This window comes from Carassius auratus, chromosome 6 (assembly GCF_003368295.1).
Source record: "Carassius auratus strain Wakin chromosome 6, ASM336829v1, whole genome shotgun sequence".
Taxonomy (NCBI): domain Eukaryota; kingdom Metazoa; phylum Chordata; class Actinopteri; order Cypriniformes; family Cyprinidae; genus Carassius; species Carassius auratus.
In genome coordinates, this window is record NC_039248.1 from 19,227,653 (window position 1) to 19,252,684 (window position 25,032).

Here is a 25,032-nt window from a genome sequence, read left to right on the forward strand (position 1 = left end):
GTTGTCAGCTCTTACAAACACTGCAGCGTGATTGAGGGCTCAGTTACTCCGCCGCGCTCACAGACAGCGCCGCGCTCGGAGAGACAGCTGTCCTGGAGCTGCCCAGAACCGTGAATCACATTTTTTCCGAAGCATGGTTTGATGCAAAGAATAACCAGTTTTCCATCCAACTCATTTGTGTTTAGGGATGGCAATATTCGACAATTTCCATGATCGATCGTCGTTTAAATTAACGATCAATTAATAACCTTAATGCTGCAAAATGCGTCTGCAGCGGTATTATTATTATGTGCAAAAGCCACTTGGAAAAAAAGCTTTCTCATCCGAATTAAAGGGGGTTTAGTGTGAATAAAATGCTAGTAGCAGGACTGTAAAATGAATAGATGTGATTATGATCATTTGATAAAATGAAGAGAGCGCGCCATACGTTGGAGATCATTTTACTTTGTTGAACGTTTCCTGTCAAGGAGACCGCTGAATGCGCCTCTTTTAAAGGTTTCGTGGTGCTCGTTGTTGTATTTTAAAACGCAACTGCAATGTTTTCAAATGACACTATAGTAGTGGTGCAACGGATCATCATTGATCCGTGATCCGTTCAGATCAATATCTTCGGTTCGGCACAAACGTGCCCCGCGGATTGATTTATGAAAAAGCATGGTCATGGCGAGCGGAGGAACGGAGGAGCTTGAACCATGAAGCCATTTTGGCTTCCCTGTCAGATATAATGATGAAGGAAAGAGGTTAGAGTGAAAAGATTGTGCCAGATCTTTATGAACAGGAGAAGAAAAAAGTTGTGGATGAACTATCCCGAGTATCCCCTGTTGAGCTCACGACAGAAGGGTGGACGTCCAGGAGGACGGAGAGCTCTGTGACGATAACTGTTAACATCATCACAGCAGACTGGGAGAAGAGAAGTCTGGCTATTATGTTAAAAAGAAGATATTATGCAATGTGCACTTTAAGTTGATTTCATATATTTTAATTTAATAATTGAATGTTTATAAAAAAAGACAAAACGTATCTTTATTTGTCTTGGCCTTTTTTTTTCCGCTGATCCGAGAAATGATCCGATCCATAAGAGGACGAGCGAGCGCGGGTTTGGTTAGATGTAATTGGATGTTATTGCTCACGTCTCGTTCTGCACATATCCAAATGTTTCCATATTCGCAATGTATCTGAATTTTAAACTATAATATTTTTTTATTTTTTAAATGTAAACTAGAGGGAAAAGATCATCCTCTTCACATGAGCAAAAACGTGCATAACAGCAGAGAGGACAGGTATACTACGGTCTATTTAAACTGACCAGTGTAACCTTTTATATGTTTGGTTGACTGTACTTTATTTTAATAATGAACAGACTGCGTTGTAAGTTTGAAATTAGAATGCACTTTAGATGCTCTGGGTCATTTATACCAAACACAAATGTTGCTGGTTGCTAGTGTGTTTGCAGCACTAATGTTATTTATTTTTTAATATATTAAATATTTTATATTTTTCAGTTTAATAAATTTTTATTTCTAAAATTGTATTTATTTAAATGTATATTTAAGTTTACATTTATGTTCCAACAAACTTGAAAAATTCTACTTGATAAATGCTCTAAAACCTTTATGTAAATGATTGACTATATATTCCCTGTTTTATATATTTAATACTTGGTCAGTTTATTGATTTGTTTGGTTAACTTTGGGTAATTTTTTTTTTATTTTAATACCGTGCAGTGCACAAAATGAAGATCCGAGAGATGATTCAAATCAGTGCTCAATAAATGATGATAAGTTTAGAAATGTTGTGCATCCTCTTATTATTAGTGTGATATTTTACCATGCAAATGAAGGGGAAAACTTCAAGATATCGGCCCTAAAAATTGGCAGCACATATCGGCCATCGGCTGACCCTGACCTCTAAACATCGGCATCGGCTATAGAAAAACCCATATCGGTCGATCTCTACTTGGTAGTCTTGAGTCATGTCCAGAAAATGGACCATACTTGGTACCCTTTGCACCTGGCATTAACATGCAATTACTTTTGTATCCAGATAGTGTCTGGAATCTGGATCATTTTAAACATATACACATTACATTAAAATGGTTACTGAAACATAATCATAATTTACCAAGTTTAAAAAAGGTGTATAATTCAAAATGCCTTTCACCATTTCTTTTATTTCTTCTATTTACAATCCCCTCAGTATTAGGGATGGTAATGGGTGTTAGAAGGAAAGAATTGTTACAAAAACATTATAAGGGTTTACTGTGTGGATGGAAGCAAGATTGCAAGTGTAATGCTGTTTAATAGTAATGATATTATATTGGATAATGCATACAAACCTTCATTACATCTGATCTATCTGAAATGTGGCTTCAGTGACAATTTCTTGTATGCATTTACTCTTAGCTTTTAATGTGGTCAAATGTTATCTGATGTGATCTGGTCACTTAAATGCATATTAATGCCAGGTTTAAAGAACTGTAGAGTGTTTTTGACTTGGAACAGAAGCACCTTATCAGTCTGAAACACCCAATACTATGTTTTGCTCTGGCAAAAACCACTGACATTTTCTTCAAACTATTTTTGCAGTTAGAGCTGAAAAAATAATACATGCTTAATCTTAATTTGTCTTAACAATCATGTAAAATGGTGATTTAGAACAAGCACATATTATTTTAACAAATTAAAAAGCACATATCTTCCATAGTGAACAGATTTCACTGTATTTCAAGTCCATCAAACAATACTTTATAACCCCACTAACAAACCTGTTCTTCTCTGTCTTTCAAAGCACTGAGATAACAGCACTGATTTATGGGCTCTATTCCAGGGTTGAGATAGTTGTTACTTTAAAGATTTGGTGGGAGAATAAAGAGATTTTTGAAATTTGATATGATTACCACAGTGCTTATTTTCTTTTGTATCTTAGCTATATGTTTGTATTGGCTTGTGGTAGAACCATTATGATCAAACATGTCGTTGTGTATTTGTTATTTTAAGACATTGACAAATGACCCTCAGCTTTTGTAATGTCTAGCTTATCTTTGTAGTTTTTATTGGGTTTTTATTTCCCCCCATAGATTTGAATTGTTGAATAATTTTCATGAGTGTGTTTGTGTGTATGTATGTGTATGTATGTGTGTGTGTGTGTGTGTATATATACATATATTAGGGCTGCACAAAGCTGGTTCTGTGATTAGTACTAAATATCCATCACCTGCTTTCAAATGGAGCGACACTTACTACACAGAGCCGTAGTTCACTAACATGCTACTCAATACTGTGTCATAATCACAGATGAATCACAATTTAAGATATTTTTGATGAAAACCTATTTTATTTAATGTTAGGACATATACAATAAACATAGATGAAAAAGAAACAACAGTCCTCCCATGCATGTACCAGTGTTTGTAGCCAAAGCTAATTTCCAACACTTTTCCCTATGAGAGCTTTTATAAATTACAATTACAATAAACAAATAGTACACAAATTTATAATATAAGTACACTTAATATGACTACAGGTTTGATGATGTATCAACCAAGATACCGTGGCTTTCTTAAAATACTTATAATCTACAGAAGATTTTAAATAGTCAGGTAATGAATTCCAAAATGTTACACCTTTCACAGAGAGAACAGTCTGAGCAAATTGTTTTACAATGTATAACTTTACAGTTTCATTAGAAGTAGCTCTAGTGGATTTATTGCTTCCCTGCAATCTCTTGAAAAACATACATAAGGGCATAGTAGCAAAAACATTTAAACACAAATTTTACATAATGAAAAAGATAAAGTGAGCAAAACTAAAAATCTTGTATTTACTTAGGATCTGACAATGGTGGTATCTTATTTGCTTTCTGTCTAAAATTTTCAAAGCTATATTGTAAAGACATTTACCATGATTAATTTGAGACCAATTAGCTAATCCCATGTCACTTGTGTGATAATATAATTGAATTTAAAAACAAAAAAGCATGATCATATGTTAAAGGTCCCATGACATGAAAATGTCACTTTATTTAACATTAATAGGAGTTTCCCTAGCCTGTTTATGATCTCACAGTGGCTAGAAATTTTGATAGGTGTAAACCAAGCCCTGGGTGTCCTACTCTGCCTTTGATAAAACGAGAGCTCAGACGGGACGATCTGGAATCTTCCCGTTATGTCATCATAAGGGGAAAGGCTACCTGCCCTTTCTCTGCTTTGCCCACCCAAACATTTAAATATAATTCAGTCACAATGTTAGCACAGGCTTTACAAACAGACTTTTAAGATATGGATTTGACAGCACCGCCACAAACAGTGAGTAACAGTGTTCATTAATGCCTGATTTCTGATCAGTGATTTATGATGTGTAGCTAATTATTCAAGTTCACACAGACTTTCTTTCTAAATCAGTTAATACTGTTTATGAATCAGTGAATCAAGCCAGTGACTAAACAATCAACTTCACATTGTTTCTCTTAGTAGCAAGAAACAAATCTGTTATTTAAATTGTGATTTAACTATAGAGAGCGATCAAAGAACACTCCCTTTATTTCGTTCGGAGCTGTCAATCACACATCGCGAGTATATCTGCACACTTGCCCAAACTGCTTTTATAATGAATGATGCTGTTATGCTGCACAATGAAGCTTGTACTGTATTCATGTTGATATTGTGTTTGCTGTTAGTTGTGGTGAAAGCATTTTGTGAGAGAAAAAGCATTGCAAAAATGACGAGATTACTGCATTCACACGATAAACTGACACCGTCTACTCAATGCTCCTCACTGCAGCCTTTCATGTGATGGGAAAAGATTGAAAAAATTATTATATAATCAAAACTTCAATGATTCGTTAATCTCGACAGCTGTAATAGTAAAAAAAAAACGTAGTAAAAGTATTTGAAAAGGGTCTCACAGCAGACACGCCCCTTCAAACACAGCATTCAAGCCAGAGGGATAAAATCAGGATATAAAAATGCCTTTTATTTCTAAATTTTAAATGTAAAAATCATACTAACAATATAAGTACACCTCAGGAAACATTAAAAAAGCATTTAAAAAAGAAAGTAATCCACGTCATGGGACCTTTAAACAATGTCTTATTCTAAAGCTAGTAAGATTTGCTTTAATTGTTTTACGCAACTTTTTAACATGACTTAAAATTTAGCTGAGAATCTAAATCATACCAATATATTTTCCTTCTGATACCTGTTCTATAATTTCATCTTTAATTCTAATGTTTAATGATTCTGTTACTGGTAATTTTCTTATTGAAAAGCATATGGACTTTGTCTTTTTAGTACAGTATTTAAAGTTAAAAAAGAGGCATCAAGCCAAGCTGACACTTTCTTTAAATTTCTTGTTAACTTTTCTTCAATTTCCACACAGTTACTACCAGATACGTAGATAGCCGTGTTATCAGCATACATTTGAAGACCCTCGCATCAGGACACACTTCTGGAAGATTGATATATATGCTAAAAAGAATCGGACCCAGAATTGTTCCCTGAGGAATTCCTATATCAATAGTATGAGGAACTGACTATAAATTATTTATGACAATACTTTGTTCACGATTTTTAAAATGCAAATCAAACCATAAACGATATCATTTTAATATACTTTGTTATTTTTGATATTAAAATATTATGATTTATGGTATCAAATGCCTTTTTCAGATCCTGGAACACTGCACCAACTGTAAATCTTTTATTTAAAGTTAGGGAAGTCGTGTCCTAATGGTTAGAGAGTTTGACTCCTAACCCTAAGGTTGTGGGTTCAAGTCTCAGGCCGGCAATACCACGACTGAGGTGCCCTTGAGCAAGGCACTGAACCCTCAACTGCTCCCCGGGTGCCACAGCATAAATGGCTGCCTACTGCTCTGGGTGTGTTCACTATGTGTGTGTGTGTTCACTACTGTGTGTGTGCACTTTGTATGTGTTAAATGCAGAGCACATATTCTGAGTATGTGTCACCATACTTGGCCATATGTCACGTCACTTTCACTTTATCGAGTGACCACTTAATATATTCTAATAATAAGCAAGTAGCAGTATCTGTAGAATGGTGTTGTCTAAAACCAAATTGTAAAGGTTGCAAAAGATTATTAGTCTCTAAGTGATGCAAAAATTGTTTTGATACAACCTTCTCCAGCACTTTATCGCATTCATTTTTTTGCATAGCCCTAACTTGAGTTCAGCTCATTTTTGTCAACATGGTGCTACGGTGATGAGGAGAGAAACAGAGGAGACGAACTGTCAAATAACATACTTATTTTTGTTTTCTTTGCATACAAAAAGTATTCTCGTTGCTTCATAATGTTTGAACCAGTGATGGCAGATGGACTATTCTGACGATGTCTTTCATACTTTTCTGGAACTTGACAGTGTAAATACTTGGCAGTCAATGGGACAGTCACAAGCCACCCAGTTTTCATCCAAAAGATCTTAAATTGTGTTCTGAAGATGAACAAAGCTTTTACGGGTTTGGAACGACAGGGGGTAAGAGATTAATGACGAAATTTTCATTTTGGGGTGGAGTATCTTTTTAAAACTTTGGACCATTTTCAACCTGTCAATCTTTTTTTTTTTCTTTTTTTTTTTTTTGCAGAGAAATTCATAGAGGTGTAATTTATTTATTTGTTTGTTGGTTTGTTTGATTACTTTGATTACCAGTGTGCAAGGCAATAGTTTGCCATAGGATGCTTGTTATTTGCTAAACTGCTTTAAAATAGAGAAAAGCTATTAATGTCACTGATTGTGGTTGTGTCAAAAAAGTATTCCAAATGGTCATGGAATCACAACATTCCTCATCATTCCCCTCCTCTCATATTTCAAGTGCCTCCACGGCATACAGATTTTATGTAAGTCTTCACAGCCGGCCTGTAATATATCTTGAAATGTATTGAAAGTGAATTAAGTGTCTTGATTTTCAGTAACTGAGGTCATTTTTGTAAGGCTCCTTCGGGAAATGAACACCGTCAGGACATTCAGGAAGAAAATCAAAAGCAATGCACAAGCCATTTCTGGTTAAAATCCAATTGAAGTCTAACAATTATTAATTTGGATATATTATAAAATATTTTTGGGATTAAGGGCTTATTTAATCTTAACTGTTTGCAGGTTCCACAGCTTCCCTGGAATTCTTTTCATAACCCTGCTGTTATCTGACACAGACGAAGAGAAGGGTCAAAGCACACAGACAGTCCTACTGCGCACCTCAGGGCAAACAGGGGTTAAGTGTTTAGCCCAAGGGCACATTGACAGGGATTTAAACTTGGAATCCTCCTGTGCTTTAAAGCTCTTCCCAACAAGCCACCAAGCATTAAGGAAAAATGTGATGGAAAAAGCAGTAAAGTTTTTTGATTGAAAACCGATGCATAACCTCTAACACCACAAAAAGGAAAGTTAAAATCCTCCAGGAAATGTTTAGATACGCAAGGTATTATTCATCTCAAATAAATGAATCCTGACCATGTTACCCCTTCAACCAAACTGTACCATGGTACTGCTATGGATCTTGAATCTCTAAAAATAGCAATGCAGTGGTCTTTTATTGAAAAACCCTTCATTACTACATAGCATGGACAGTACATGATACATGATTTAGTTTTTAAAATAAATTCAGTTTTTTCTCTCCTTTCCAAATTCCTTTATTTTTTCATTTACATACTGTTAAACTCTGTTTTAGTTTCTGTTTTAGTTTGTTTTATTTTCTGTTTTAGTTTGTTTTATTTTCTGTTTTATTTTCTGTTTTAGTTTCTGTTTTAGTTTGTTTTATTTTCTGTTTTAGTTTCTGTTTTAGCTGTTTTAGATTTGACTAATCGAAAGCATGTCTAATTAAATGAAATCATGAAACTTAAACTTTTAATAAATTGTTCAATTGTGTAACAAAAATGCATTATAAAGGCCTTCTGAAATCATTTATATTTTTCTCAGAGTTTCAGTTAATACATTTATATATATATATATATATATATATATATATATATATATATATATACACACACACACACACACACACACACACACACACACACACACACACACCTCAACAAATTAATTCATTAAATTTTAGCTACTTAAAATGTAATAAGGTTTATTTTTGTTATTTTTATTTCATTTTTTTGCTTTCTTTATGGATTTATGATCTAATACAAATTAAACACTAGAGAATGTGTGTCTGAAACCCAAAACCAGCCTACTTTTTTTAGTGCCCTTATTTATCAATAATTCACAGGGATACAGAGCTAGATATTAATTTGGTGAGGTATTTGCAGAAAGTTATTTGTTTTGAAGCTTTTCATTGATATGGTTTATTAAAGTGTGAAAAGTGATTTTTGCAGTATCTAGTGGCCTGGTAGTGTTTGTGGGCCGTAGGGCAGGCCTGCTTTCTGCTGTGTGGAATGTGTTTATGGGCCATCTCTTCCTGCAGTGCCTATATTACACACATTTTTGACCTGGGGTGAGGAGATCAGTAGCTGTTGACTGACTGAACACGCATTCATTAGCGATCTCAAGGAATGCTCCAGATTCTTCAAATGTCCGCGCAGCTTTGTTTGGCCCAATGCAAGTCTTTCTACAAAATAGTTTTTTGTACACATGTTTTTAGAGACCCAGAAATACACAAGGCATATCATTTAATACTGTGAAATATAGTGAAAGTAGCTATGTTATTATAAAGCCCCAGTATGTTTTTTTGTTTTTTTTTCACTGGCCTGCTAAGGACAAGTTGTCCAAAATATTCCCATACAGCGCAACATTTTTAGGTGTTTTCAACTCTCATATTCATTTTCCTCTATTCCTGTAGGATTACCAAGCCCCTGACCTTTGCTGACTGTGTTGGGGATGAGCTTCCTCTGGGCTGGGAGGTGGTGTATGACCAGCAGGTGGGCGTCTACTACATCGACCACATCAATAGTAAGTTCAGATTTCTGGTTTTGATTTTAAATGTTATATTTTATGCATCTGGCCCGTCTTGTCAGTTCTGTTAAACTAGAACTGTCAATAAAGTTGTATTCATTGCATAATTTGCTGATTAATTCAATGATTAGCCAATATCCACCTAAAACAATAATTGCTGAGAAAATCTCTAGGATTAAATGCAGAAGTTGATTAAAAACAATCAGTAGCATATAAGATCAGTGAATGGAAAGTAGCCCACATTTGTCATTTATTTATTTTAAAAGTTTTTATCCAAAAATAATAAATTAGTGCATTATTTGATGCAACATGTATAACCATGGCACAGTGTCCAAAAACTGTGGTAGTACTATTGTACTTTTTGTGTCTGTTGTTCTATCTATCATTTTGTCTTTCTCTTTCGTTCTGTCTGTCTGTCTATGGGTGGTTCTGTCTATCATTCTGTCTTTCGGTCTGTATGTCTGCCTATCATTTCATGTGTATATTGATTAGAGCTGCACAATTAATCTAATTTCTAATCGTGATTACAATGATGGGTGCCACAATTACATAATTGTTCAGTGGCAATTGATTGTTCAAAGTCCACTTATGTTATTCACGCTTAATAGGGGTGTAACGGTACGCAAAAATCATGGTTCGGTACATACCTCGGTTTTAAAGTCACGGTTCGGTTCATTTTTCGGTACAGTAAGGGAAAGAAATGCAAACATTAAACTGCAGGTTGTTTATTACTATACACTTTTTTAAATACTTTTTAATAAAATATATATAAAATAAAAATAAAAAAATACTGCTGCAAAGTTAGCTTTAACATTGCTTTTTGATGTTCCTCTCCACCAGAGACGACCCAGATAGAGAACCCTCGAACACAATGGCGTCAGGAGCAGGAGCGCATGTTAAAAGAGTACCTGGTGGTGGCACAGGAGGCTCTCAATGCCAAGAAAGAGATGTATCAGATCAAACAGCAAAGACTGGAGCTGGCACAGCAAGAGATGCAACTCTTCAACCAGCTCAATCAGGATGACAACCGTTCCATCACCAGCTGTGAGACATGCATCACATGATTCTCATGTCACTTTGATCACACCGCTGCTCACATCACACACACTGCTGATTCAGCCTTCTAACATTGCGCCGGTCTGTGAGTCATATTGTGTGAGGTTTCAATGAAGTCATTCTTACTCTGGCCTTACTTCAGTGTCACTCACTGGCTGCAGTCTGTTTCTTTCCTCACTCATACTTCCATGGCCTCCTCCCTTCCTCCTCTAGTCCAGCTCTCCCCTCCTTTTCCCTTCACCTTCCCCTCGCTTTCCTGTCACCATTCATCAGTTCTGCTCTTACTTACTAAAACATTTCTACCCATTTATTGTATACTCATCACTTATACTCCAATGTACATGGTTTTGCCTAGCAAAAGTTTTAATTATAAAATATGAAGTGTGTTATTATTAACGGTATAGCCTTTAATGTTATCAATGTTAAAGGTATAGTTCACCCAAAAATTTAAATTCTGTCATCCATTCGCTCTCATGTCATTGCAAATCCATAAGTTTCTTTCTTCTGCTGAACGCAAAAGAAGATATTTTAAAGAACAGTTGGTGGTAGACGTTGACTTCCATAGTACTTAATGGCAAACATCACCAGTTTGGTTACACAAGAGTAAGGGAATGATGACAGAATTTAAATTTATATTTATATTAAAACTAATATCATTAAGGTTATTAAGAAGCAGTTTTTGTAACAATTATAAAGAAAATAGAACAAAACTCTGCCAAACAGTGGGGCTTTATTGTTGTTTTATTTACATTTTTTACTCTATGCAAACCAAAAAACATACAATTTCACCAAAAAAACATTACATTTCAATTCAAACAAGGACATCAATTAATTATATATTTAATAGATTTTTCTGTGTTTTTAATGATTAATAATTCCTCTTAAGTGCAAAATATGACCCTAACCAAATGAAAGCAAAAATCACCTGCAGTTTATTTGATATTTCTCTCTTTTTCACTTTTTCCATCTTTTAGCTTTAGCAAAAAAAAGTACTGTGGCAAAACAATGTGAAAGTGTTTTTATGACTGCTAAAAGACATGTAACATAACATTACATTACATGTGTACATCAAAGAAAAAAAAACAGTTCTCTCTGCCAAAACCTTTTGGCAGATTTTGCTGGTTTTAACGCTTTTTATTTTCTTCAGTTTACTTCAGTTGAGCCAAATACAGTTTTAGCGTTTTTAGCACATATAAATTGTAAAAAGATGATATAATTCATCCATAAATTGTATCACCATTACCATAGCCAAAGAAGCTGGCATGGCGTTAAACACACGCAAATAAGCATCAAATAAAACAAATACACTAACAAAATGGTATAACCACGGTACTGTTTGGCAGACTGATTTCTTAGCTTGATATTTGAATAGTTCTGATTGGTTTGGATTTGAATGACTTATATGCACTGGCACCACATGAGCTTAATGTGATTTTAATGTGAGTTTAATAATGCTTTTTGACTAATATTTCTCTTTCATAGCTCACTCTGGTTCCTCTTCAAACGCAAAATATGACCCTGACCAAATCAAAGCGGAAATCGGCTGTAGGCGTGAGCGGGTAGGTCATTATCCTCAGAGAACAATGCCTCATATGTCAGGCCCAAAGGGGGAGGCAGGGGCCCCTCATGTGCTGTGTTGATTGTGTGTTTGTATGTGTGTGTTGAGGGGAGGTGTGTACATTTAGGAAGAAGAGGCCTAGGTTTGGGTTCACTGCAGTGTTTTTCTAGGGCAGAGCTTGTTAGGCCTCTATGAATTAGTGCAGTACTTCAGGAAGAGTTTGTCAGAAAGCTGGACTGTGGATGATAAATACTACCTCTAAATTTCTATTAAATCTGTCGTATTAGTTCATCCAAAGATAAGAATTCAAAAGTAGTTTTTTCATGTCTTGTCATTCCAAACCCAAACCATATTATTTATTTTTCATTGGAATACAGAAGTAGAAATTGAGACGAATATTTACACAGCTAGTTCATATTCATAGTGGCACTGCTTCAAGTTTGATTCTCGCATTTCATTCTGTTCCAATACTCAAATCAGTTAAGAAGAAATACACTACTGTTCAAACGTTTGGGGTCAGCAAGATGTTATTGAAAGAATTTGTTATGCTCACCAAGTTATATTACCAGTAAAAACAGTGAAATTGTGAAAGATTGCATTTTAAAACTAATTGTTTTCTATTTTAAATGGACCATTTGATGCGATTTCGATTTTTCCTTTCTCTTTGGAGTGTTACAAGCTCTTGGTGCATGAAGAAGATCTGTAAAGTTGCAAAGAAATTCTTTATTAAAGTTAAGACTTCCGAAAGTAGATACATTTAGGAATCTTTAAGATTACTTTCAACAGAACAGTAAAGCATTTTATGGTTGTTCGGTCACTTCTGAATCAGCTACTGTATTGTGTTTTGTTATTAGTTTAAGTATTTGACGTTGACTTATATTATCAATGTTGTGCAGCTTAATATTTTTCAGGATTATTCAATGAATAGAAAGTTCACAGAAAACAAATGTAACATAAATATCTTAACTGTTGGTTTTGATCAATTTGATGCATCTTTGCTGAAAAAAAGTATTCATTTTCTTTACAAATAACTGACAAAAAAACGTTTTAATGGTGGTGTATATAAGGAAAAAATGTTGCTCCAGTCACAGACTAATCTTAAGATGTTTTTTTTTTCATTATGAGATTTTTTGTATTCTTCTTTCGTGTTTGAAATGCAAATTTATGCATTTAGCAGATGCTTTTTCCCAAAGCGACTTACAGTGCATTCAGGCTAACAGTTTTTACCTAACATGTTTTCCCTGGAAATCGAACCCACAACCTTGCACTGCTAACGCAATACTCTACCACTTGAACCACAGGAGCATTTGTTTTATGAAACAAATGACAAAATGTGGGTTTAGCCTGACAATTTGTGAATCGTTTTTTAAAACACTTTTATCATAACTGATCAAAAAGTGTGAAATAAATGTTTCTTTTGCAAATAAGCTCTATATTATGTCATATTTGGTCTACTATGGCCAGTCACGTACAGATCTGATGGTTTTCGCTGTATATTGAATGACCCTACATTCCTCCATTGCGGTTTTGGGAGGGCTGTGTGTATGTGTGTGTTCAAGGTCGTTTTAAGTTCCTGTGTGTGTTGGGCGGGTCGGGAACAATTATACATGTCTCTGCTGATGTCCCAAATTTTTTTTTTTGCAATGGTGGCTCTGAAGGGAATCCCACTGTGTGTTTTGATGTGTATTGACTGAGTGGGTTTTGTGTCCACAGCTCTCCAGACTCAAACAGGAACTGGCTCAGATGAGACAGGAGCTGCAGTACAAGGAAATGGGAGTGGAGACCCTACAGGAGTGAGTTAAATTGAACCCTTCCACAAACATAAAGCATGTGTAGTTTACAAATAGGCGATAACAAGCATCACTATCAGACCAACTATTGCTCATACTTAGGTTTAGAGGTTAGTATTAAAGTAATTTAATACTTAATAGAGATTTGCTGCTTCTTGTTTATTGATCAGATTTATGTTCTTAAACTGGTAGATTACAACTAGAAGGTGAAAAGTGATAGGATCTAATACCATAGAGATCTTGCTGACAATCACTCACATTTTTTTAGTGTATAAAATTGTATTGTAAAATTGTACTATTCCTCCCTGGCCCCAATCTTTTTTGTGATTTATGATACATGACCCCACCCTGTCTTTAGTTTATTTTCCTGCTTTGTCTTATGTTTCCTGTTTATTCGTGTTTCTGTTTGTGTGTCCCTCTTGTTCGGGTAGTTTTCCTTTAACTAAAACATTTCCAGGTGTCCACAAACTTTGTTCCCTGAACATGTTCAGTGCGCACATCAAATGAGATGCAGCCTATGATGTCACTCTACATTTCAACATTTAAATTGATTGATTGCAGGATTTATTTATTTATTTTTTTTTGGTACATTTTGGTTTATGGTTTGGTTCACAGAGGTTAAGTTTTTTTTTGTCTACAATGGCAAAAATACTAAAATATTACAAATCATACATGAAAATATGACTAAATACATCACAGTAGTTGGTTATGTTTTGAATGATGAGATACATTGATAAATTGAAAACATTTTGGGCTCATTAGGAGCTGTTCTTTAATAGTATGAAGTTATTATGGATATTTGTGTGGAAAATGAATAGACTACAAAACAAAGTTTAAATGGAGCCCTATGTTTAACATTTCAGCAAAATGAGTTACTGAAGTTAATTTGGGTCTGCATTTTAAAAACCTACCCAAAGTGTGAAAATTATCAGTAGCTGTTTTGCTAGCACTCCGGTAATATTTTGCCAGAGTTCTTCATTTAGACAAAGCAGCCCTTATAGTTAGTATAGCTATCTGGAGCATTCAGGGCTAATTTCAGCCTTAATTTCAATATTATTCAGTTCAGTGGAGCAGCAAACCAAACAGTTACCAGATACCTAACTCAAAAAAATCCAAATGAATTACCTGCTCTGCAAATGTCTGACTAAATGTACTGTTCTCATACGTTTTTTCTTTGCTGAAATGGACTAAAATGGTATAGGATAGCATTTAGGGTGCTGTGTTCTAAATAGCCAGTGGAGCTGTTTTGTAATGTTTGTGTAACGTTTTTCATCAATTTAGATTTTTTTTGAGGGATCCGGGAATGTGTTTGAGGAATTTTACCTAAACCCACAAAAAAACTTTGTGTGTGTCTGGAAAAGGAGACTCCACCTCAGGAAGAGGATGCACCAGTTAACTGTGGGTTGCCAAGGCAGGAAAAGCTCAATAAGCAGAGAAAGAGTGAGAGTTCAGAGGAGAGAGAGAGAGAGAGAGAGAGAGAGAGAGAGAGAGGAGGGGTGGGAAGAGATGAGGAGGGGGGGGAAAGTGCTTGAAAGCATTTTGAAAAACACAGAGATATCTGGCAGTAAATTCCTCTCTCCTTCCTGCATCCCAGTGAGGGCCCTTATCTCTTAGATAGAACACAACTCTTCTTGCTCCCAGAATAACAAGATTAACTCTTTACTCAGCGTTATAAGAACTGAAGCTCCCTCTTTACATGACTCATCAGAGCCTGGCGCCTCTGTTATTCCTTTTTGAAATTGTACTTTTTATTTGTTTTTTTACTTTTTAAGTCAATCGTATGTTCAGTGGAGTCTTGGCATAATGTGTTACTAGTGTCGGAAACAGTCACTGTATTTTTAAACTTTACTATTGACACACCTTCCAAAGATGATGTTTTTGTAGAATCAAGTGATCGGGTTTTAAAATTCAGTGATGATTCGATTCGGCAAGTATGCTTAAAATTGATGATCTTGTATCAACAGTAGCCTGAGATATTGTCAAAAACTGTTTGGTTGAGCCGACATTCTTTAAAATATCATATTGTGCGTTCACCAAAAGAAAGAAATTCATACAGGTATGTAAAAATGTGAGGGTAAGTAAATCCTTTTATGGGTGCACTATCCCTGAAACCCCTTATAGTTCCTAATAAGCCCACTGTAGTTAAACTGAATTGGTGAGGTTGAATAATTAAATTGAACTTTAATTAAAAATAATGAGCATTGTGTCTTTATTTAGCACTGAGGTGGTCTTAATAAAGTACTAAACAAACGTCACATCATTCTTCTCCTTTCATCCTGACTTTTTCTCTTTCTAAATCTTAAGAACTAGCAGCGGGCGTCTCTGTTCTGTGTCACCAGCCAGTCTTGGGCTGGGCAGATGTCCGTAGTAGCCTGGTAGACTCGAGTCCTGGTCAGGCAGGGCTGTGAAAGGTTGGAGGTTTGAAGGGGGGAAACAAAGCCCTGCTTGTGTGGAGAGGAAGAGGCAGGGCAGGGGAGCTGACAGTACCTGCTGTTGGAGGAGGGTGGCCTGCAGGAAGTGGCCTATGGCAGGAGCACAGGCTCTACACCACTGATGTAAAAGACATGCTTTACGCCCGACTCTTGTGAACATACAGTAAACATTAATTTCAGCAACTTCAGGGTCATACATTTAATTTATTAAAATTTTGTGTCCATTAGAGTCTGTATGAAGCTGAACATTCAATAGTATACTGAGAAACAAAACTTTTCATATTGCTTTCCTGTGCAAAGTGATGAACAATGAGGCACTGAAAGGCATTTTTACAACTTTTTTTAGCTAGTCAAGCTGGTTGTTTCTGTTTCTAGAATGGCATCCTGTCTCTATGTCCAGTATTTCAAGCATTACTCTCTGGAGGATATATATCCCACAGTGCTTTGGTGCTTTAGAAGGCAGACATTCCCCGACGGGAGGGTTTTAGTGCGGCGCTCTCCAGTTTCACTTGCCTAATTATTATGTCTTTGAGACTAGAAGCTGGTTTAAGTTAAAACAATATTATTCCAACCTGGCTAAATGGTTAACCAGTCTGTCATGCAGGTCAGCGAGGCAAGTTTTAATAAATCTAAGCTCACGTCTACCGCAGCCATCTTTCACAGTTTCTCTTTAAGAGAAATAGTCTCTCGCTTTAACATTCTCACACAACACTGTATGACTTAGATGGTGGTATATTAACTTTGTGTCAAGCAGTGATGTTGGCTTGGCTCTGGTGGAGTAACACCCTGTTTTTGGCGTAAACAAACTCTGATGTCATTGCTAGTTTGACTCTTTATAATTAGTTGAGCAGCATGAGGAGACAAGGTGAGATTTGTTTATGAACATACATATCAAGGTGCAGTCAGTGCACGTGCACAGTGCTACTTTACATTTAGATTCATATTTGCTGCAACAAATTGTTTTTAACAGGGAGTCACTTGAAATTATGGCATATGTCTAGTGCTTGATTTGATCTACTAGACCTCCAATGTATTATTGTGTCAGAAAGAAACCTGTGTATTTGAATTTTCTGTTCTGTTCTTCTCTGTAATAACAATGGGTCACTGGACAGGATGTCATCAGATTAACAACATGGCTGATTGTTTTATTCTCTTGTGTGTTGACTTGAGCAGAATTGACCGGAAGATGTCCAGCAGTCAGACCAATTACAAATTAGATGAAGCACAGGCCATCTTCAGCGAGCTCCGCAGCATTAAAAAGGCCATCAGTACTGGCGAGAAGGAGAGGCAGGACCTCATCCAGGTCAGACAGACCCAAATCCAGCATCTTCATAGATTTTTTTTTCCTTGAAATGGAAAAGTGTATTTTTATATATTTTGTATTTTTAAACTCGTATACTTTTTTTAGTTGTTTTTTATTGTCAGTGTAACTCAAGTTAACACAAAAAGTAGTGTCATAAATGTATATAAATGTAATTATAATTGATGAACTAAATTTTTTGTTATTATTATTCTGTTCAGCTCTTTTCTGATGTGTAAAGCACTGTTCACACTAAGAACGATAACTATAAAGATAATTTTAAAGATAACGATATTAGCGTCCACACCAGTGAAAGATATCATCGGTTTATTCTAAGCGCACGCTGGTCTGCCACTTTTAATTCTCAAGCTTTTGATAGCAAGATTGATTCTGATTGGCTGTCAATATTTGTTATCATTTATCAGGTGGAAACAAATCGGTCTGAAAGTGATTCCAAGGATTTTGTTTCTCTGTGCCTTTTTCGTTATAGCTGTAGTGTGGACTCTGCTATTCTTTAATATTGAGAATGTATTTTTCGGATTACAAGTCGCACCTGAGTATAAGTCGCATCAGTCCAAATATACGTCATGACGAGGAAAAAACATATATAAGTCGCACTGTACTATAAATTGCATTTAATTAGAACCAAGAACCTATCTAAGTTTTCAGTGGCAGCTCTTTCGCGGCTGTAGAGGGTAATGTTTATTCTTGGTTGTTTTCTCTTGGTTCATGTCAAATTAATTTTGATAAATAAGTCACACCTGATTATAAGTCGCAGGACCAGCCAAACTATGAAAAAAAAGTGCGACTTATAGTTCGGAAAATACTGTATATCTTTATCTTTATCGTCCTTGGTGTGAACGGGGCTTAATACCCACTTTTCATAATCCTGTTCAGAATTCTTAATAGATAACATTTCTGCTACCCATTTTTTATTTATTCCTAATTAAAAATAAGTCATTTTTATTTCAGTGTAGTTTTAGTATCTCAAGTTAATCTAAATTTAAAATATCTGAACTCTCTGAAGGTTTTTATATTTTATATTATTTCAGTAAAAATGTAGTTTATTTCAAGTAGCAAAAGTTTGTTTTATGTTAGGTTTTAGTTTAGTACTGAATGCATCAATACTCTGAATAGAGAGACATTGATACTGTATATCCCCTTGTATATGAGTCATTTCAACACCTTCAGCTCTCTCTCAAATATCGTTTATTTTAAGAGCTGCTGCCATCTTGTGGTTAGTCACAAGTGATCAACTTGTGTTATGAACATCTCTTTAATTAGATATTCTTTTGTTGTGCACAGAGCCTGGCCAAGCTGACTCTGAACTTCTGTGACTCTATTAATGAGGTGGCCAACAGTGCAAACACCCTCGGAGACTCCTGTAGTGTACAACAATACACAGACACTGGCTGCCAGACTGAGCTGATGGGAGAGGTTTGTCAGGATTTGGGTTCTGTTTCTGTCCGTGTTGTTGCTTTACAACTGAAATGTCTGTTGTTGTTTTTTTTTTTTACATTATAATATGATATTTACAATCATCTATGCTCGGTAATATATAATAGTATTTTCTCTCTTATAGTTTGGCACCCAGGAGTCATCAGTTCTTGCTGACAGAGTCAAACTCAGTTGGCAGTATGAAGAGGCTAAGAAAAAGTAAGTGGACTTGAAAATATGCACTGTATGACTGTTATGAACAACACACTTAAATCATACTGCATAACAGTCTGGTTCTGAAGGTAAAAATCACATTTATTTTCTGTACAGAGAAATAGATTTTTTGAATAACCTATAAACCCTTTAAGAAATAGCTGATATTAGCTCTTAGAGTGTTAAAAGTTAGTATATATGTATGTTAAAGTATGTACATAATACAAAAGTCACTGTGATTTCAGCATCTTAAAAAAAAAATCAGTGTTTTTGGTTTGATGATATAATCTGCAGTGCATCATAGAATGTGTAATGCATTTTTCTCTTCAGTTATCAAATACATTTGCTTCAAATTTTATTTATTATTTTTATATTGGAGTTGGTTGGTCTGGTTCAAGGCTTAGATCTTTTTGAGGAATGTTTTAGATCTCTTAGCAAAAAAAAAAATGAATGGAACCCTTTTTCTGGATCTAGGGCTGAAAAAGTAAGTGGTCACTGTAGCATTTCTCTGCAGTTGCTTGCTTATTCTGAATTTTTATTCTTTTGCTATATGACATTGTTAGGTGGTTACTAGGGTGTTGTGGATGGTTGTTAGGTGGTCAGATACTGGTTCAAGATGAAATGGCCCACCTCTGTATGATATCCTGGTTACTTGATATACATAGAATCGTATGTTATTGTAAGAATGTCCTCTTATTTTTCATTTACTTTGCAAAAATAATTCATATAGTATCACACCTCCCAATATCACCTGATTTCGATCATGTGATTTCAAGGAGCCAAAGTAGTAGACTGTGGAAGTTCTACTGAGCCTGGCTGTGATTCCTGAAAGTATAGTCATGTGCCTCTTCTCATGTAATAATGTTTCTTCTACTTCACAGTTGATTTTAGTGGTTTGTATTAAAGTAGAGTGATGGATTGATGTGGCATACATTGCATTTGAAGTCTTCTGTATATTTGAGGAGGAAATAATGCTGTGGCTTTTGGCCTCTGTGTTGCAACAGTGGCGCCATGCAAACCTTTTTACAAGATGCATGTTTCCATGGAAACAGAGCTGGCCAGGTATGACATCAGAGAGAGAAAGTGAGGAGGGAAAGGGGGGAAAAAGTGAGTTGGGAGAGGAAAAGCCGTGGAAACTTGCATGCTCTCTGACTGAGTCACAATATCTGAACCCAAAAAGGGCAGAAACACCATTTCTCATGTCAGACATAACGCTGCAGTCTCTGGCTGTTCTGTAATGTTTTCACCAGCATTTTTACATCCTCACACACATATTCAATATTACATGCAACTATTCCTGTATGCCATTATTTTACTTTTTTTTTTTTCTTTCCAGTTTTGAAAATAAATTAGTTGAAAGATCCAATAAAAACAGTCATATTGTGAACTATTACAATTTAAAGTTTTATATTTTCATATATTATTTAAATGTTTTCAGTGTCACATGATCCTTCAGGAATCTTTCTAATATGCAACTTGCTGCTGAAGAAACATTAATTAGCTAATTTATGAATTCTTATTTTTATATAAAGCAGTTGCGGCGCTTAATATTGTGAGAAACTTTTTTTTTTTTTTTTTTTCAGAACTCTGATAAATAGGTTCAAAAGAGCAGTTTTATTGAATAAAAAAATTTGACCTTAAAATAGAGTGTGACCAAATTTATTTAATACTAATTATAGAAGTGCATGTCTGAATACATACTAGGGCTGCACGATATTGGGAAAAAATTACTTTGCGATATTTTATTTTTCTGTGATATATATTGCGATATGAAATCTAATCTAATTTTTTCTTACAAACAAGAATGGGTTGAGCACACTTACATTCTCATTTTAAATGATTTAAACATCGACACCATCGTGTCAATTGATTAATATGCGTGAGGGAGAGAGAGAGAGCAAGACAGCGCTTGTGTTGTTTGTAGACGGTGAGCGTGAGGCCGGGGCTCTCTCTCTCCCTCTCTCTCTCTCTCTCGCGTGCTCTCTCTCTCTCTCTCTCTCGCGTGCTCTCTCTCGCGCTCTCTCTCGCGTTCTCTCTCACGCTCTCTCTCTTGTGCTCTCTCTCCTCTCTCGCGCTCTCTTTCCTCTCTCGCGCTCTCTCTCTCACACGCGCTCTCTCTCTCTCTTTCTTAAAAACACATGCAAATGATAAACTTTCACTCTATGATGGTTAAGCTGTTCAATTAATCCGTGAATCACATTCGACAAGGGCCGGGGATCAGCTGGCCCATACAGTTAATGAATAACGGATCAACTATGACAGCCTACATCGCACATCCTGCGATGTGATTATCGTGGATTCGTACATCGCAATATCGATGCTTAAACAACACATCGTTCAGCCATCAGCCATTCAATACATACATCATGTCTTTTCCTAATTTCTTTGATTTGCTCTTGCACGTATATGCTTACAGACGTTAAAATTGATCCCTTGTTGTCTCTCTTTCAGGATGACTGGTATTCAGCATCAGTTGGCCCAGTTGGACGGTGAGAGCTGGTCTGGACATGCAGAGGCTGATCGGGACTGGGACTGTCTGCAGCTGCTGCGGGAGAAGGAGGCTCTGCTCCAGGAGATCACTCTACTTAGCCAGCAGCAGCACTCCCCAGAAACGCTCCTCCAGCTGCAGGAGGAGAAACACAGGCTGGAGGAGGAGGTGCAGAAAGCCCAGAGTGTCCAGAGTCTGGGAGCCAATCAGAGGTCTGCTTTATATAGAATAGAGTCGATTTATTAGATAGGTTTTGTGGATGTTTAGCATGTGTAGTGTCTCCGTTTGTGAATTCTGAGGGGCTAGTTGGCAGGTCCTGTAGAACAAGTTAGACCAAAGAAACATTGCACTAGCATGTCAATAAAGAAAAGCCTGTCCCATAAACATAATATACCTCCACTCAAAACATGGTGGTAGAATTATGTATTTGTTATCTGGAAATCTTGCAAACAAAATAGTTCAGTTAAAGTTTTGTAAATGCCCGCAGAGGTAAATAAGGGTGCCCTCATTTCCCCACTGAGCAAAGCAAATGTGCTTATTCCAGCTCTGATCTGCTCATTATGAGCGTCTTATATCTGAGACCTCAGCGGAGACATATATCGGTCATTCTGTCATATTACGTCAGAATACATATCAGCTTCCATATCCCACCTGCATTTTTTTTTTTTTTATGTTATGGATATTTATCAATTTTCTTTGTGATATTAGGAGCCATAAAATGGTAGAATGTGAAATCCATAGTAATGGTATTGAATGGTATAATTCCTATACTATGATATTCTTCTTCCACAGACTGCGCTTAAATCATTTCCAGCTTTGCGCAATGAACAGTTGAACAATTGACAAATAGAGTTGCATTTGTGATAGTCTATGATTCTGTGACATCAAGCAGACATCAAATGGTTAGTTAAAATTGACTGTGCGAATGAAACGTGGCAAATCTGTATCATAATGTGTGTGTGTTGTGTAGGATATTACAGCAGGAGAAGAGGAATGTACTTATGAAGCAACTTGAGGAAGCCACCCGTATCACCACCTATCTACACTCTCAGCTGAAGAGGTATCACACACCGCCTGAACACCCTCATACAAACTTGATCCAGAGGAAGAAATCATTGCTGGGGCTGCCAGTTTGACACACATAATTAAGTATAATAAACTGATAAAAATAATATAAATAATAATAAAATATATAATTTAAAATATAGTTAATTGTGATAAATGAATGTCAGATTGACTGTGTGTGTATAATTGAATTATATATATATATATATATATATATATATATATATATATATAATTTTATTAATGCATTACTATATATTAAAATATTATACATTCATATTAACTATTAAATGTGCTCATATTCAAATTATTTAAGAAAGGATGGATTGCTTCTGATCATAAGCCACTGATATAAGATAAAAATTCTGAGTTTTGAAGCCTCTTTTCTGAAGCCTGTTTTTATCTGCTGCAATAATGTCATGAATTATTATCAGTTGGTGTTTTTCTTGGCGAGTATTGATCAGTATATAGAGTGATTGTTGGTGACTAATTTGATCAACCAGGATGTCCAGTTATGTGATTAGATGTTTTTAAATCAATTGACAGCACTGTGGATTTAGGGCTGTCAAACAATTAATTGCATACAAAATAAAAGTTTGTTTTTACATAATATATACAGTACAGACCAAAAGTTTGGACACCTTCTCATTCAAAGATTTTTCTTTATTTTTATGACTATGAAAATTGTAGATTCACACTGAAGGCATCAAAACTATGAATTAACACATGTGGAATTATATACATAACAAAAAAGTGTGAAACAACTGAAAATATGTCATATTCTAGGTTCTTCAAAGTAGCTTCCTTTTGCTTTGATTACTGCTTGGCATTCTCTTGATGAGCTTCAAGAGGTAGTCACCTGAAATGGTCTTCCAACAGTCTTGAAGGAGTTCCCCGAGAAATGCTTAGCACTTGTTGGCCTTTTTGCCTTCTGTCTGCGGTCCAGCTCACCCCTAAACCATCTCGATTGGGTTCAGGTCCGGTGACTGTGGAGGCCAGGTCATCTGGTGCAGCACCCCATCACTCTTCTTCTTGGTCATATAGCCCTTACACAGCCTGGAGGTGTGTTTGGGGTCATTGTCCTGTTGAAAAATAAATTATGGTCCAACTAAACGCAAACCAGATGGAATAGCATGCCGCTGCAAGATGCGGTGGTAGCCATGCTGGTTCAGTATGCCTTCAATTTTGAATAAATCCCCAACAGTGTCACCAGCAAAGCACCCCCACACGATCACACCTCCTCCTCCATGCTTCACGGTGGGATCCAGGCATGTAGAGTCCATCCGTTCACCTTTTCTGCATCGCACAAAGACACGGTGGTTAGAACCAAAGATCTCAAATTTGGACTCATCAGACCAAAGCACAGATTTCCACTGGTCTAATGTCCATTCCTTGTGTTCTTTAGCCCGAACAAGTCTCTTCTGCTTGTTGCCTTTCTTTAGCAGTGGTTTCCTAGCAGATATTCTACCATGAAGGCCTGATTCACACAGTCTCCTCTTAACAGTTGTTCTAGAGTTGTGTCTGCTGCTAGAAGTATCCACCTGACTTCTGTATCAACCTGACTTCTGCACAACACAACTGATGGTCCCAACCCCATTTATAAGGCAAGAAATCACACTTATTAAACCTGACAGGGCACACCTGTGAAGTTAAAACCATTTCAGGTGAGTACCTCTTGAAGCTCATCAAGAGAATGCCAAGAGTGTGCAAAGCAGTAATCAAAGCAAACGGTGGCTACTTTGAAGAACCTAGAATATGACATATTTTCAGTTGTTTCACACTTTTTTGTTATGTATATAATTCCATATATAATTGCACATGTGTTAATTCATAGTTTTGATGCCTTCAGTGTGAATCTACAATTTTCATAGTCATGAAAATAAAGAAAACTCTTTGAATGAGAAGGTGTCCAAACTTTTGGTCTGTACTGTATATGTGTGTGTGTGTGTATGCTATGTATATTTATTATGTATTTATAAACACAAATACAAAATGACCATTTCTCTCTCTGTGTGCAGCCTATCAGCCAGTAATCTGACGGTGTCCTCCAGCAGCAGTCGCGGCTCTTTAGCCTCCAGTCGTGGGTCTCTGGCATCCAGCCGTGGTTCTCTCAGCTCCGTCAGCTTCACCGACATCTATGGCCTGCCCCAGTATGAGCGAACAGAAGGCAGCTGTGATGTTCTGGACCCGTCTTTCCGCTACCTTCTCCCCTTAGAGACCCACAGCAGGGACGGTTCAGCCTTCGGGCCAAAGCGGTCCCATGACACACCACAGTCTCTCACATCTCTCTCCTCACGGTCCTCGCTTTCCTCGCTCTCCCCTCCCAGCTCCCCCATGGACACCCCCTACCACTCGGCCCCACAGGACTGCCCTCTGGCCCAGATGACAGAGGAGTACATGGAGGTGGCCAGCAGGGGTCTGCTGGCTGAAGGACTACGGAATCAGACTCAATCCCAGCAGCACACTACTCTTCCTGGGGAAGGGGAAATGGGAATCACAGCCTCTGCACACCTCCTGGAGGGGAAGAGCCATAGAGATGGAGTTCTTCAAGGAACGCAAAGCTCCACAGGTGATGAATAGCAACATGGAAATTTTAAATGACTGATCAGTCGATTAAAAAAAATTAATTGCAGTCAATCTCATATTTTTCATAGTTGGCGTGTTAAGCCATTTAGTTCGACAGAAAAATAAATAAAATGTTACAATTGTGCATTTAAAATGTGTAGAACTAATGTTTAGAAACAGTTTTTTTTTTTTTAAACAATGATGTCAAATTGAATAAAGG

The 25,032-nt window shown here is 36.4% G+C and overlaps 1 protein-coding gene across 3 annotated transcripts in view; it reads left to right on the top strand.

Moving 5' to 3' along the window:
• wwc3 (WWC family member 3) overlaps positions 1 to 25,032 on the top strand; it is a 53,414-nt gene that overhangs the window by 20,437 nt on the left and 7,945 nt on the right. For all 3 annotated transcript variants that reach the window (XM_026264789.1, XM_026264800.1, XM_026264794.1), the window contains exons 2-11: positions 8,796 to 8,905; positions 9,749 to 9,952; positions 11,447 to 11,523; positions 13,236 to 13,315; positions 16,918 to 17,047; positions 18,350 to 18,481; positions 18,627 to 18,700; positions 21,146 to 21,394; positions 22,153 to 22,242; positions 24,266 to 24,816. In XM_026264789.1, coding sequence (XP_026120574.1) covers positions 8,796 to 8,905; positions 9,749 to 9,952; positions 11,447 to 11,523; positions 13,236 to 13,315; positions 16,918 to 17,047; positions 18,350 to 18,481; positions 18,627 to 18,700; positions 21,146 to 21,394; positions 22,153 to 22,242; positions 24,266 to 24,816 — 1,697 coding nt within the window. The remainder of the gene's footprint in view (positions 1 to 8,795; positions 8,906 to 9,748; positions 9,953 to 11,446; positions 11,524 to 13,235; positions 13,316 to 16,917; positions 17,048 to 18,349; positions 18,482 to 18,626; positions 18,701 to 21,145; positions 21,395 to 22,152; positions 22,243 to 24,265; positions 24,817 to 25,032) is intronic.